The 16264-nt window shown below is 33.6% G+C and overlaps 3 protein-coding genes across 4 annotated transcripts; 1 reads left to right on the plus strand and 2 right to left on the minus strand.

Annotated features, from left to right (window-relative positions):
* Window positions 1-215: 215 nt before the first annotated feature.
* Window positions 216-1379, minus strand: LOC135138038 (brachyurin-like). Its single transcript, XM_064067868.1, has 5 exons — window positions 1268-1379; window positions 1013-1218; window positions 714-961; window positions 521-660; window positions 216-467 (listed from the first exon to the last, which is right to left on the minus strand). The coding sequence occupies exons 1-5, from the start codon at window positions 1346-1348 to the stop codon at window positions 306-308; spliced, it is 837 nt and encodes a 278-aa protein (XP_063923938.1). The 5' UTR covers window positions 1349-1379; the 3' UTR covers window positions 216-305.
* A 5212-nt stretch (window positions 1380-6591) lies between these two features.
* LOC135138041 (chymotrypsin BI-like) lies at window positions 6592-7743 on the plus strand. Its single transcript, XM_064067872.1, has 6 exons — window positions 6592-6700; window positions 6753-6925; window positions 6977-7140; window positions 7193-7279; window positions 7339-7472; window positions 7527-7743. The coding sequence occupies exons 1-6, from the start codon at window positions 6638-6640 to the stop codon at window positions 7686-7688; spliced, it is 783 nt and encodes a 260-aa protein (XP_063923942.1). The 5' UTR covers window positions 6592-6637; the 3' UTR covers window positions 7689-7743.
* Window positions 7744-12955: 5212 nt separating this feature from the next.
* LOC135137985 (chymotrypsin BI-like) lies at window positions 12956-14034 on the minus strand. Of its 2 annotated transcripts, none has more exons than XM_064067788.1 (5): window positions 13758-14034; window positions 13543-13709; window positions 13413-13493; window positions 13214-13359; window positions 12956-13165 (listed from the first exon to the last, which is right to left on the minus strand). In XM_064067788.1, the coding sequence occupies exons 1-5, from the start codon at window positions 13991-13993 to the stop codon at window positions 13004-13006; spliced, it is 792 nt and encodes a 263-aa protein (XP_063923858.1). In that variant the 5' UTR covers window positions 13994-14034; the 3' UTR covers window positions 12956-13003. The 2 variants fall into 2 exon arrangements, with proteins under 2 accessions (XP_063923858.1, XP_063923857.1); XM_064067787.1 differs by having other exon boundaries at window positions 13407-13493; window positions 13758-14033.
* Window positions 14035-16264: the final 2230 nt, after the last annotated feature.

A 16264-nucleotide genomic window follows, 5' to 3' on the forward strand; every position in this document is an offset into this window, starting at 1 on the left:
AACTGTTTGGTTAGTTTTATTTTCTTGTAAATCTAAGGTTAAGTGTAATAGCCTATGGCTAGACTTCGCCTATTATTATTTAATAAAGTCCTATTATTATTATTATTATTATTATTAAGGTATTGTCGTAAGTTTTTAGGGTCGCTCGAGGTACCCAATGACGTCTACTTTAAACTAGGTACCTAAGCATGTTTTTTTTTAGTAAAACTCAAACATATCACTAACTTTTTATTTAACACCTTAATTAATACAATACAATATGCCTTGTCGTTTTCCTCCAACCGAAACGTTTAACCCTCCTACCCTTAAACTCCGGCATTCGAGCTGATCCAGCTTCTGTAGGCAGCGGTCCTAGTGTAAGCCGATGGGTATCCTCTAGCGCACCCAGCAGAGCTACCAAAACTGACGATACCAACATGGACAGCGCTACTGCCAGAGCCGGTGACCAATGGGCCGCCGCTATCACCCTACCAACAAAAACACATAAAATCCTATCCACAACAAGCGTTGTCAAACTCACATTGCAGGTACTTTGGATGGTGGTACCTGTGCAGCAAACAATTCCAGATTGAATGATACTACCGTAAGTTTGAGCGCAGACGGTGTTCGAGATGGTGGTCAATCCGACGTAGTTGAGGGTTTGACTGATGGACGATGAACCTTGAACAAACCGATAGTACCACAAAGTTAAAGCTAAAGTACCGAGGACTTACTGTCGCTGGTTCTTCCCCAACCGCTTACGGTGACAGAAACTCCGGTTCCAAGAGTACTGGTGCCCAGAGAGATGGTCGATATGTACGAAGACGAAGAAACGGACGAGGAGAGTTGCAGGAGAGCGATGTCGTTAGCCAAAGTGGACGAAGAGTAGCTGGGATGTACCACGGCTCTGCTGGCTTGGGCGGTAACACGGGAGCTGTCGCTCAAAGAGGTCACACCCAAATAAGCGGTGACTGCACTAACTCTGTAACACAATTGTAAGAGGAGGTGCTATGTAATAGCAACGCCAACCAACCCTTGGACGCAATGGGCTGCCGTCAGAATCCAGGTGGAGCTGATCAAAGCCCCACCGCAGAAGGAGGTACCACCGGATGAAAGGGTCAAGTAAAGGGCGGCTTGCCATGGGAACTGTCCTCTGGAAGCAGGGGATCCGCTAATGATACGTCCGTTGCTGATCTCTCTGAATGGAAGGTACTTGGAAGTGGAAGCGGCTGGCACGGCCTGAGAAAAAATGTTAAGTGCAAGTGGAACGAAAAATAGAGGTACTTACTCCTGGAAGTAGAGGGAGCTCGGCTGGTACAGCCAGAGCGGCTGCGGCCACACAAAGGATGAGAAGAGCAAAACGAAGCATGTTGTTTGTTGGTTCTGGTCGAAGTGACGATTGGAGCGAAACGAGCTCTTTTATATTCGTCTTGCAGACGATTTTATCAATATGAGGTGAGAATTGTTCTGTGACAGGTTAAGTGCGTAATATGTTAACAGATTAAAGTGTGATCAAAAGGGATTTTTATGGGTTTATGATAGGAGGGTTAGATTAAGAGCTAGATTTTCGGAATAGGTTTTGAGAAAGTGAGTCGTAAATGTCGCAAAATTGGTTTTGAAAGACTAGACGAATATACTGCTTTATTATTCTGATAAAAGATAGCACGGTTTTAATTTGTTTTTGAAGCGTTGTTTTGTATTGTTAATTGGGTAATTTGCTGATTATAGATTTTTGATTTTTGCAAGTCTTTCGTGGTATCTTTGTTATCTATTTAAATCGTTATCTGCATTAAAGGTATCAGTCGTAGAACTAATAGAGGTACAATGACAAGACAATTTTTCTCGTATAATACCAATTATTGACACTTATATTAAAATAGGTACTCAAGAGTTATTCCCATGGATTTTAAATATCAATTTAAGTTATTGTGCAGTAAATTATATAGATTAAAATAGCGTTTTTTATTTTTATATTTTTTTCTAGTTTTATCATTTTTATGTCGTTTTGTAATTGCATGAATGGTTATAACTGCGAAACATCAACGACACATTTTTGGGAAATGACAAAGTTGCAACAATGATACATTTCAAAGTAATTTAGCAATGCAGTTGAATCAGTTTTGATAATTTTTTTCTGTTATACTTAGTTCAAAAGGTTCAAAAAAATTTGCCAGCCTAAGCGTGCAACTCGTCCTAAGTAGTCTAGATTTTTTTAATATATGCATTTGTTGGGTGATTGATTAAATTCTCACAGTCATCGTTATAATCGATTTTCACAATAATTGATTAATTTTGATTTTTACTTCCCGAGCGTAAGCAAAAGAAGTATTGTAATCGAGTCCGTCGGCCGACTCTCTACTTTTACGTTTTCTCGATCTTTCATGACCCCTAGAAGACGAAGAAATAGGTCTCCCATTTCCGTCTGTCTGTCCGTCTGTCCGTCTGTCCGTCTGTCCGTCTGTCCGTCTGTCCGTCTGTCCGTCTGTCCGTCTGTCCGTCTGTCCGTCTGTCCGTCTGTCCGTCTGTCCGTCCGTCTGTCGGTCCGTCTGTCCGTCTGTCCGTCTGCCGTCCCGGATTTTTATTAGACAGATAATCTCCGAAAGTACTCGACCGATTGTTGTGAAATTTTGTACTTATATTAAGAATATCATGTAGATGTTAAAACGCTAACCAAAATTTGTCTAATCATCCCCACCACTAATGCGATGATGTCACTTCAAAATTGTACATAGTAAATGGGTTTTCAATTGTATAAAATAACATAGTCCTACACATGTAGTTTACAACTCTGAATCGACTTTTCACCCGATTTTTGAAAAAAAAATCAAAATTATAAAACAACATTTTGAAATTTAATTTTTAATCTGCTAACCAGAATGCTTTGAAATGTTGCAGATGTTTTAAGGCTATAAAGAGCATCATAAATCTTTAGTCAAAAAATATTTGCTTATCCCCTCCAAAAACTTGATGACGTCAGCTCAAAAGTTTGTGGAATAAATCATATCTAAAATGTACAAAATATGATGAGTCTGTACTTGTGATCTATCACTCCATTCATATTTTTTGGATTTGCATATACAGGGTGACTCAAAAAAAATAATGAATGCGTAAATTTATTTTACTGATTTACTCAGAAACTACAAAACCGAATGCTTTGAAATCTTGCAGATGTTTTAAGGTTATAAAGAGTATAATAAATGTTTAGTCAAAATATATTTGCTTATCCCCTCCAAAAAATTGATGACGTCAACTCGAAAGTTTGCCGAATAAATCCTATCCAAACTGTAAAAATATGATGAGTCTGTACTTGTAATTTATCACTCCGTTCATATTTTTTGGATTTGCATATACAGGGTGACTCAAAAAAATTAATGAATGCGTAAATATATTTTATTGATTTAATCAGGAACTACAAAACCGAATGCTCTGAAATCTTGCAGATGTTTTAAGGTTATAAAGAGCATAATAAATGTTTAGTCAAAATATATTTGGTTATCTTCTATAAAAAACTGATGACGTCAGCTCAAAAGTTTGCCGAATAAATCGTATCTAAAATGTACAAAATATGATGAGTCTGTACTTGTGATTTATCATTCCATTCATATTTTTGGATTTGCATATGCAGGGTGACTCAAAAAAATTAATGAAGGCGTGAATTTATTTTATCGATTTAATCAGGAATTACAAAACCGAATGCTTAGAAATCTTGGGAATATTTTAAAGTTATTATAAGCATGGTAAACTTTTGTTCAAAATGTATTTGTTCATCCCTCCTAAAAAAATTGGTGACGTCACCCTTAAATTTTGCTGAATAAATCCTATCTAAAATGCAAAAAATATGATGAGTTTGTACTTGTGATTTATCATTCCATTCATATTTTTTAGATTTTCTTAAGAGGTGGTTCAAAAAAATTAATGAAGTCAATTTATTTTATTGATTTAATTAAAGGCAACACTTATTATTAGTATTACACCCCAACCAACCCAATTTGGTAGACACAAAATTTGTTAAAGGAAAAACTCGGTTGAAACATAAGGGTAGCACGCTTATTTACATCGACTTTAACATTACAGACCTGCATTTGTTTTATGCGCTCACTTGGTTCCGCGAATGTGAAATAGACATGTTTATAATCAACCAATTGTGAATTTCACCGTCAAGAATTAAAATAAAACCCAATGTTTTATATAATAAGCGGAAGTCGAAGCAATAAAACCGATGGTCGTTTTGTTTACAGTTTCTCTGTTTGACTCTCACGTATGCTGTTACGCTTGTCATCTTAAATTAAGAATGTTTATACATAAACGATTTTCAGTTGCCGTATACGTGAGTAAATTGTTTCGTTATTTTATTGATTATAAAAAATCAATATTCAAAACGACCCGATTCATTTTCCCGAAAATTTGGGAATACAATAATTTTATTCTTAGTATTACACTACATCTATCCCAACTGATATACGTGTCCTTGCAAAAATGTTGATGACGTCATCGCAATTTTTTTTAAATTCCCACTACAAAAATGTAATGAGAAAGAAACACAATAGCCATGCAGTCGTCAAGTTTCCGACAGCGAGGGAAGTACTGTCTAAACTCTTTAGACCAATTTTTTAATAATTAAACCGATAAGTTCTAATACCGATGAACTATTTTAAATATTGACAATTTTAATTAATAGTACGTCTAATCCGTAGTTTGGGGTTAATCTCAAATCGATCATGATTAATAATCAATGATCTAGCGTATAAGTACAGTGATATTAAACTTGGCCAACTTACATTTAAGATAACATTAAGTTTAATGATATGAAATAATAGTTGCATAGTGTAGATTTATTATTATTATTTTTACTTCCCGAGCGTAAGCAAAGGAAGTATTGTAATCGAGTCCGTCGGTCGACTCTCTACTTTTACGTTTTCTCGATCTTTCATGACCCCTAGAAGACGAAGAAATAGGTCTCCCATTTCCGTCTGTCTGTCCGTCTGTCCGTCTGTCCGTCTGTCCGTCCGTCTGTCCGTCTGTCCGTCTGTCCGTCCGTCTGTCCGTCTGTCCGTCTGTTGTCCCGGATTTTTATTAGACAGATAATCTCCGAAAGTACTCGACCGATTCTTGTGAAATTTTGTACTTATATTAAGAATATCATGTAGATGGTAAAACGCTAACCAAAATTTGTCTAATCATCCCCACCACTAATGCGATGACGTCACTTCAAAATTGTACATAGTAAATGGATTTTCAATTGTATAAAATAACATAGTCCTACACATGTAGTTTACAACTCTGAATCGACTTTTCACCCGAAACGTCCAGATTTTTGGAAAAAAAATCAAAATTATAAAACAATATTTTGAAATTTAATTTTTAATCTGCTAACCAGAATGCTTTGAAATGTTGCAGATGTTTTAAGGCTATAAAGAGCATCATAAATCTTTAGTCAAAAAATATTTACTTATCCCCTCCAAAAACTTGATGACGTCAGCTTAAAAGTTCGTGGAATAAATCATATCTAAAATGTACAAAATATGATGAGTCTGTACTTGTGATCTATCACTCCATTCATATTTTTTGGATTTGCATATACAGGGTGACTCAAAAAAATTAATGAATGCGTAAATATATTTTATTGATTTAATCAGGAACTACAAAACCGAATGCTCTGAAATCTTGCAGATGTTTTAAGGCTATAAAGAGCATCATAAATCTTTACTCAAAAAATATTTGCTTATCCCCTCCAAAAACTTGATGACGTCAGCTCAAAAGTTTGTGGAATAAATCGTATCTAAAATGTACAAAATATGATGAGTCCGTACTTGTGATCTATCACTCCATTCATATTTTTTGGATTTCTATATACAGGGTGACTCCAAAAAATTAATGAATGCGTGAATATATTTTATTGAGTTAATCAAGAACTACAAAACCGAATGCTTTGAAATCTTGCAGATATTTTAAGGTTATAAAGAGCATCATAAATCTTTAGTCAGAATATAGATGGTTATCCCCTCCAAAAACTTGTTGACGTCAGCTCAAAAGTTTGCCGAATAAATCCTATCTAGAATATACAAAATATGAAGAGTCTGTACTTGTAATTTATCATTCCATTCATATTTTTTGAATTTGCATATACCGGGTAACTCAAAAAAAAATATATGAAATCTACTGCGAAAAAAAACACAATAGGCATGCAGTCGTCACGTTTCCAACAGCGAGGGAAGTACTGGCTAAACTCTTTAGACCAATTTTTTTTTTGTAGTTTTGTTGAAGAAAAATCTAAATCTTTAGACATTATGTAACACATTGTAAATGAATTTTTATGTCAAATGTATGCAAAATCAGTTATTTAAACAAAACTGGTTTACTTGATATCAAATAAAAAATAACCTTGAAACCTAATCCCCAAAACAAATCAAATGTACCGATTATGTCTACACTTTTACTGCTTTAATCCCTCAGTTATTTTATTTGTTTAATCATAAATCTCCCACAAAAACTAATGATTATAATCAAGGACAAGACAAAAAAATTACAACTACTAACTAAAAATGATCGATTGACAATAAACCACCAAATCCCCTTTTAAAAATAGATAATGATAGCATCCCAAGACGAGATATTAAAAGCAAAATCCAAACAATAGCCACTACTCGTCTTAGCCAAGATGCAGCTTCTAGCTTTTCTGATTCTCTGCGTGACAGCACTGTGGGCTTCGCCCCTTAACGAAGTACTTTGCCACTTCATTTTGACAACGGTAGTACTAATTTCAAATTTTTCAGAAAGTTGAACTACAGAAGGCCGGTGGTCGCATAATAAATGGCACGCCGGCAAGTAGAGGTCAGTTCCCGTGGCAAGCGGCTGTTTACTTCACCACGTCTTCAGGAACGTCGTTCTGTGGTGGTTCCATTATCAGCAACATTTGGATTCTGACGGCAGCTCACTGTGCTGTTAAGTAAGAACTTGATTTCGTTTGAACTGTCATTAAATTGGTGTAACTTTTCAGTGCCCGTACTTTTACCATCTATCTAGGTACCATCACTCTTAATCCAGACTCTGGTTCCACCGTCGTTACTACCACGAATAAGATCGTCCACCCTAACTACAACCCGTCAACGTTGGCCAATGATGTAGCTTTGATTAGACTGGATTCAGCAATCACATTCTCCAGTAATCACTCTTTTCTTGTTGTTGTTGTAAACTAATAAGTCGTTGTTTTCAGCTAACATCCAAGCAATCACTCTGGCGTCTAGCAGTTTGGGGTCTGGAGTTTCGGTTACAGTGAGCGGGTGGGGGAAAACAAGCGACGGTACTAACCAATCAAATTTAACCTATTTTTTTGTGTTTAATACTTCTACATTTTTGCAGCTTCGTCGGGAGTTACTAACAACCTCAATTACGTCACTCTGTCGTCCATTACTAACGCCCAGTGTTCACAGTACTATGGAAGCTTGAATTCTGGGGTTGTTTGTGCCACTGGTTCAGGCAAGAGTACTTGCAATGTGAGATTTTTCGTTGTTATTTATTTTGTTTTGTAATTTCATTTTTGTCTTTAGGGTGATAGTGGTGGTCCTTTAATCACAGGTTCTGGAAGCAGCGCCATTCAAGTTGGTATTGTCAGTTTTGTCAGCACTAGAGGGTGCGAGAGCGGTTATCCTTCAGGATATGCCAGGACTCATTATTATAGGGAATGGATTAGGCAGCAAACTGGTGTTTGATTATTTATGATGTGAATGATTTTGTATACTTATCTTAATATATTTTTTATTAGCAGCTTTGTGTCTTTGAGTGTTGGACTAAAATTAAAATGTTGGTATTAAAAAACTGAAACCTTAAAAAGATAAAATTCTGAAAAGTCTTTAACAAAAAAGTTACGATTCCTTTGACTACCTTCGAAAACTCCTGTCATTTTTTTCAAAATTCCCAATAGAATTTTTTGGATTTTTAAAAAATTTGGTTTTCAAATTGAATACTTTGAAAATCTTGCTTTGGAACTATCAACACACTTTATTTTTCGTAGTAGGACGTCGAGATATATTCGGGATTTTTTTGTGAATTTTTAGATCACTTTTTCAAAAGTTCATTTTTCAGTACTCAGGTCAGGGGAAAATTTTCGATTATTTTTCGACCCCCTTCGAAAATTATCTCAAGAATTTTATGTGGTTTTTGAATTTTTAGTCCATTTTCCCAAAACTCATAGTTTCGTTTATTGTTTTCGACCAATTTTGGAATTAAGACAAAGGGATTTTTTGTAGATTCTGGCTTTGTTTGGTTTTATTTCTTGAAAAATATGCAACAATTTTTCGATGACCTTCGAAAATTACCTAAACGGGTATTTTTGTTGATTTCGATCTCCAGAAACTGTTTTTGGTTTCATTTTTTCGATAATTCTGTTTTTTTCAGAATCACCATTCTGAAATATATCAATTGTTCAGTATTTCCCCACTTGTGAAAATTTCGACCCTTTTCCAACCACTTTCGAAAATTATCCAAAGAGATTTTTTTTGAGGATTGAGACTATTGGAAGTTATTTCCGGGTTTATTTCTCATAAAATTGCTTCCATTTTCCAGATTCGTCAGTTTGAAATACAACAATTTTTAGAATAAAAAAAATCGACTTTCAAACTGACTATTCCAAAAATCATTGCCCGGGATCACAAACGTTTTTTCTGGATATTATGACCTCAAGAGTCTATTTTCAGTTTCATTTCTTCAAAAATGTCTACTCTTTTTCCAAAATCACCAGTAAGAAATATGACAATTTTTGGATTTTTTTTTAAATTTGGCTTTCAAATTGAATCTGTCTAAGATCTTTGTTAGGGATCTTTAATCCACTATATTTTTCGAATGAGCTCGTCTAAATCTACATTCTAGAATTTTTTACAAATTTTTAGACAATTTTTCCAAGCACTTAATTTTTCAATACCCTTTTGAATTTTTTTGTTTTTTGTCTTTGTTTATTATTTTTTTTACAGATTTAGATCTCCAAAGACCATTTTCGGTTTCATTTCTTAGAAAATTCCTCCCATTTTTGGAGAATCGCCAATTAGAAATATGGCAAATGTTAAGATTTAAAAAAAATTGAGTTTCAGCCCGAAAATTTCGAAAATCTTGCTCTGGAACCATCAGTACAATATATTTTTCAAATTAGCTCGTGGAAATCTATTTCTGGAAATTTTTATGAAATTTTCGATTATTTTTCGACCACCTTCGAACATTACCTAAAGGGATTTTTTTTGTGAGTTTGACCTCCAGAGACTATTTTCAGTTTCATTTTTTCGAAAATTACGCAGTTTTTTTTCCAAAAGTTCACTTTTTCAATATTTAACGAAATTTTCAACCTATTTCGTTCAAATTCCAAAATTATCTAAATAGATTTTTTTAATAATTTTTAACATTTTAAAAACCTCTGGAACTACGAACACCACTTTCTGAAGTTATTTTTTGCCCCACTTCTTGGAAAATTTCTAACATTTTTCGTCATCGCCAATATAATATATTATAGCAATTTTTAGAATTTTGAAAAAAAATATTTTCAAGCTGAATTTTTCGAAAATCTTGCTATGGAACTATCAACACGCTATATTTTTTGATTTAGCTCTTGGAAAATTGCCTAAAGGGAGTGTTTTGTAGATTTTCATTTCCTGAAGTTATTTCCGTCTTAATTTCTTCTAAAATTCTTGTTATTTTTCCAAAATCAACCTAAAATTCTTACTATTTTTTCAGAATCGACCTTATGAAACATGTCAATTTGAAGATTAAAAAAAAACTTTCAAACCAAATCTTTTCAAAGCCACCATATGTTTTGAATTAACAGTTGAGATCTGTGTCCCAGATTTTTTTGTGAAATTTTAGATATCTTTTCCAAAATCTCAATTTTTTCGACCACCTTATCTAAAGGGCTTTTTTTGTAGAATTGGACCTCTCAAAACTTCCCCACTTGTGAAAATTTCGATCCTGTTTAGACCACTTTCAAAAATTACCCAAAGAGATTTTTTATGAATTTAAACTAATAGAAGTTATTTTCGGTTTCTTTTCTTCGAAAATTCCTACTATTTTCCAGAACTGTCAATATGAAACTCGTCGGAATCTAAGTATCTCCCTGAATTTTCTGTGCATTTTAGGCAACTTTTCAAAAACTCGATTTTCAATACTTATATTTTCGACATATTTTTCACCACTTTCAAAAATTACCTAAATTTTTTTTATAGAATTAGATCTCCAGAGACTATTTTCAGTGTCATTTCTTTGAAAATTGCTCCTATTTAGAGAATCGCCAATTAGAAATATGGCAAATTTTAGGATTTCAAAAATAATTTGAGTTGCAGACCGAATATTTCGAAAATCTTGTTGTTTAACCATCAACACGATGTATTTTTCGAATCAGCTTTTCGAAATCTACATCCTAGAATTTTTTGGAAATTTTTAGGCAACTTTTCCAAGATTCCGTTTTTCTATAATTCCTCGTTATAGAATTTTCGATCACATTCGAAAATTACCGAAAGGGATTTTTTTTGTAGATTTTGACCTCCAAAACGGTCAAGGTAAGGATTTTTCAAACGTCAATATTTACATCCCAAAATTGTTTTGTGGATTTTTAGTAAATTCTCAAAAAATGTTTCTACTCTTTTCTATTAAGAGATTTTTGAGTGTCCGAAAATTTGGTAAAGGTTTTTTTTTGTAGAATTAGACTTCCAGAACTTACCTTCGAGTTCATTTCTACGAAAATTTCTACCATTTTTTCAAAATGAAAAATGGTAAATTTTAGATTTTTTTTAAATTTTATTGTAAAACCGAATATTTTATATTTTTAAAATCACCACAAGTATTTTTGAATTTTTAGCCAGTTTTTCCAAAAGCTTAATTTTATCAAACTCCCCTTTTATAAAATTTTCGACAAATTTTCGACCAATTTCGAAAATTACCTAAAGAGATTTTTTTGTAAATTCTTACTTCCTGAAGTTGTTTTCGTTCAAATTTGAAAATCATTTAAACACATTTTTTTGTAGATTTTGAACTTCAGAGACTATTTTGGGTTTCATTTCTTCGCATGTTCCCAGGATTTTTTCAGAATAGAATGGCACATTTTTAACACCGACCAACGGGAAAATTGTCTAAATTTTTTTTTATAGATTTTCATTTCCTGAAGTTATTTTCGGCTCAATTTCTTAGAAAATTTCTATAATTTTTTCAGAATCCCCAATATTTAGGGTTTCACACTGCATATTCAGAAATTCTTATTCTAGGAGCATCAATATGCTATAATTTTGGAATCAGCACCTCGAGATCTATATCCCAGAATTTTTTAATGAATTTTAGGGAACTTTTCCAAAACTTAGTTTTCCAATACATAGGTACTCGTCGATGAAATTTTTGACTTATTTAGATTTCGACCTCTAGAGACAATTTTCGGCTTCATTTCTTCGAAAGCTCCCATGATCCTACTTTCAATCCGGACATTTCCAAAATCTTGCTCTGGGGCCATTTTTTTTTTATAGATTTAAATCTCCAAAGACTATTTTCGCTTTCATTTCTTCGAAAATCCTTCCATTTTTGGAAAATCGATTAGATATATGACAAATTTCAGAATTGATCTATTTCTCAAAATTGTTTGGAAAGTTTTAGTCAACTTTTCCAAAATTCAGTTTTTCTATAATTCCTCCTTATGAAATTTTTGACCATTTTTCGACCATCTTCGAAAATTACCTAAAGGAATTTTGAGGTTTGACCACCAGGAACTAGTTTCGGTTTTTTGTAAATTTTCATTTTCTGAAGTTATTTTCGGCTTAATTTCTCAGAAAATTTCTACAATTTTTCCAGAATCGCCAATATTAATTATTGTAATTTTTAGGATTAAAAAAAAATTTTTCACACTGAATATTCAGAAAATCTTGTTCTGGGATCATCAACATGCTATAATTTTAGAATCAAGACGTCGAGATCTATATTACGGAATTTTTTCATGAATTTTAGGGAACTTTTCTGAAGCTCAATTTTTTAGTAGATTTCGACCTACAGAGAGCTTCATTTGCTCAGAAGATATAGATGAAATCTATATCCCAGATTCGTTTGTGAATTTTTAGACAATTTTTCAAAAGTTCTCTACTCCCCTCCCCTTATGAAATGTCAACCACTTTCGAAAATCACTTAAAGAGGTTTTTGGCTTCATTTTTCCGAAAATTTCTAGCATTTTTCCAAAATCACTAATATGAAATCTGGTAATTTTTAGGATTAAAAATTTTATATTTTTCAAATTGGCGCGTCAAGATCTATATTCCAGATTTTTTTTGTGAATTTTTAGGCAGATTTTCCGAAGTCTCAATTTTTCAAAACTGTGTGAAATTTTGACTTTTCCCAGAGTTATTATTAGACCATGCTCTGGAAAAAATTACCAAAACAGTCTCTTTTGTTAATTTTAACCTATAGAAGTTTTTTAGGGTTTCAAAACTCCTACAATTATTTCAAAATCTCTAAAATGCTACATGTATAATAAATTTTGAGATAATTTTAAATTTTGACTTTGAACCAAAATATTTCGAAAACCATTCACGGTACCGACTTTGGATTATTTTTTCTGGTAGATTAACTTTAAACAACCAACAGATTTTTTTTTAATTATAACATTTTGTTAGAGAATTTATTTTTTCGTGATACGTCGAGTAATAAATATTAAAAACTGATCTGTACTTATTTTGATGAACTTTCCTCAACCCTGAAGTACAATCAATGTATGTATATTAGAGCATATTTTTCAAAAAAGATTGGTTTTTTATTTTTTGCCAAATGAGATTTTTTTCTGAAAGCCTTGTTAGTATCTAAGCTTGTTTTGTAGTAGTTGTCTGTAGTACTATCGACAATTGTCATTGTCATTATCATAAAAAATTGTAGGTATTAACGGATGACTTGACTACCGAATTAAAATCTCATTTTGACAAGACCGAACCACTTTCAGACAATGGCGCCATATCTTAACTGATAAACAAACTCTATCAAATTAGTTTATTATCGTGCAACAAATCAAGTACTTCACAATTTAAACACCAGTTGTATCTCTAATCCAATCTCTATAAAAGTAAGTTCTAGCAAATCCAGCAGGTTTACCACTCTCGCACCCATCACTGTGTCCAAAACTGACAATACCTACATGAACTGGATTAGATCCAGCATCAATAACCAACGGACCTCCACTATCACCCTAAAAACAACCTTAGTAGACAAAATCTTAAATTAATATAAATCCAACCTCGCAAGTACTGTGGACCTCCGCCCCGTCACCCTGGGCACAAATAACCCCATCACCGATACTAGAACCATACGCAGCACTACAATCGTTAGTCGAAATAGTCACCAGATCCACGTAGTTCAAATCATTACTGGCACCATCACCACCTAAAACGTCAAAATAAGTACCGAGACAAAAGTTCCTTGTTGAGTACCATCACTAGTGAGTCCCCAGCCGCTGACTGTTACTACGGTATCTGCATCCAGCGCACTCTCAGCCAAAGCAATCGGTTGAATGTTGTCTACAAGCTCAAATCGTTACAAGTACAACAACACAAGTGGTACTCTCACCATTAAAACTAACAGGCGATGGTAGCGGAATCACAGCTACATCGTTATCCAAAGTAAACTGGTTGTAGTCTTCGTGTTGAACGAATTGCTCTGTGGATTGCACCACCCTATTAGAATCGTCACCACTGAGTTGGTTGGACCCCAAAGCTAGCCGGAAGTTGGTAGCACTGCAAAATTGACATCACTAGACGAGACTACATAAGTGGAAATCTTACTCTTGGACACAGTGTCCAGCTGTCAGAACCCAAGTGTCACTAATTAAGGCACCACCACACAAGTTCGTAGCACCAGGTACTGTCACATAGATGGCCACTTGCCATGGAAACTGGCCTAGAGATGCCGGCTGGCCGTTAATAATGCGGGGACCTAAATCTTTGATGGGCACGAATTTGCTGAAAGGGTGTGCCCAGACAGAGGTAATCCAAAGGAGAATTATGCTCACTCGCTGCATTTTGCTATCACCGGAATTGGAACAATGGATGCTCTTTTATACTGAGTGTCTTATTTGTCTTGTCGTGTCTGGTTTCTTGATAACATTATCTGGAGTGTCTTGTTACTGAGCGATTTTTACGGTGATTTCCTGCGATGAGTGGGTAGAGAAGTACATAGGTTTTGGGTTTTTTACTGGGATATTGTTGTACATGGTCAGTTGAAGGACGCGATGTAGAAACAGTTTTGAAGTTGAATTGAACTTTTTTTTAATATTTGTGTGTCGTTAATAAAGGAAGTAAATAGTAAGGGACCTAAATTTGACCACTGAATCTCATACGACTAAATAAATGAAATAAATTAACTTGCCAAGATATGCTAAATTTAAACGTATTTTTTTGTGACGATATTTATTTCAAAATCAGGTTATTTATAGAACGTCTACGTTTAATTTCAGTATTTTATGAGTTAGTAGTATCAAGATAAGTGTTATGTTGTAACCAAATATTTTTATCTGTGACAAATTCGACCTTTGCAACATATTCAATGCAGTTGAAGTTTATCCTCTGTAGTCAGAAATGACGTCATTACAAAATTTATTAAATAAATATATGTTTAAAAATTGATCTAAAATTATTTAGAATGAACTTCCCCTGGTCCTGAAGTTTAATCAAACACATCCATTCTTAAATAGGTTTAAAGTTTGATTTTACAAATTTAATTTTTCTGGTAGATAATTTTTGGCTATTCAGTTTTTCCGAAGTTACTGACCATATGTACGAGGAACTTTCCTCAGCCCTGATGTACAATCAATGTATGTATATTAGATTATATTTTTCAATAAATTAAAACAAAAAGAAAAAGTAAAATGCAGATAAAGAAGTTGCTATGTTTATGTTTCAGGTGAATTTTTCATGAGAGTTTGTAATAATGGAGTCAACTTTTTAGAAAGGACCAGAAAAACGACAAAAAAAGCGACAAGAAAAATAAGTAAAAAAAGGCATGAAAAAAGGGTACAAAAAGGCACCAAAAAGTAAAAAAAAACAATAAAAAAAAGAGACGAGAAAAAAGTACCAAAACGATGGGGATGGGAAAAGGTAACAAACAAAAAAGTCCACAAAAATGCGACTAAAAAAGCTACAAAAAACTGAGATAAAAAAAGCGACAAAACACGACAAAAAATGCCACAAAAAAAAGACAAAAGAGAGCGTCAAAAAAGAATGACAAATACTATAGAAAAAGGAAAAAAAGGCTACAAAAAAGGGCCATAAAAAGTCTCAAATAAAAAGGGGATAAAAAGATCACAAAAACTGCTTTCAAAAAGTGCAAGTAGAAAAATGGGGCTGGCAGATAGACGGACAAATGGACAGACAGATGGACAGACAGATCGACAGACAGACAGAGGGACAGACAGACAGACAGACGGAAACGGGAGATCTATTTCTTCGTATCGACGAACTCGTGTCAACTAAAAAGCCTCTAAATAACACCAACAAAAATGAAAAAAAAATTAAGACAAAGGCGGTCAACAAATGTGGTCAACGAATGCCACAAAAAATAGAATAAAAAAGTAAAAAAACAGGCGAAAAAAGCGACAGAAAAGATAAATAAACTACAAAAACTGTACGAAATAGGTCGTAAAAAATGTTACAAAAAAAGGACTTAAAAGAGACAACAAGACGCCACAAAAAGCGATAATGGAGAAACAAAAAACAAATGTAGCAAAAGAATGTCACAGAAAAAATGCAATAAAAAACGTAAAAAACAACGAAAAAATAGACAAAAAACGACAAAAAAGACATCAAAGACGACTAGACAAAGTGCCGAAATGGATCACAAAAGAATGTTACAAAAAAAAAGGAGTCAAAAAATGTGGAGAAAAAGATCACAGGTAAAATGCAATGAAGAAACGCCAAAAAAAAGGAAGCCAAAAAAGTGTAAAAAGAAGAGTGCACAAAAGGGGATGATTAAAATAGAGACAAAGGATGCAACAGAAAAAAGCAGCACAAAGATCCAAAAAAAAAACAAGGAAAAGGCCACCATTGAAAAAAGTAACACAAAAAATTACAAAAAACGGCCGAAAAACGACGAAAAAAAAATGTAATAAAAAAACGCAGTTAGCAAAAGAATGTCACAGAAAAAATGTAATAAAAAAACCGTCAAAAATGACTCAATAAAAAGAAGTTATCAAAAAAATACTATAAAAAACCGTAAAAAAAGGTGGCAAGTGAAGGGACAAAAAAAAAACTAAAAAGCGAGATAGAAAAAAGGACAAAAAAGTCGTATAAAAAAG

The sequence above is a fragment of the Zophobas morio genome, unplaced genomic scaffold, assembly GCF_036711695.1.
Source record: "Zophobas morio isolate AGI-343-1 ecotype UQ-CSIRO unplaced genomic scaffold, CSIRO_AGI_Zmor_V1 ptg000030l, whole genome shotgun sequence".
In the NCBI taxonomy this organism is placed as follows: Eukaryota; Metazoa; Arthropoda; class Insecta; order Coleoptera; family Tenebrionidae; genus Zophobas; species Zophobas morio.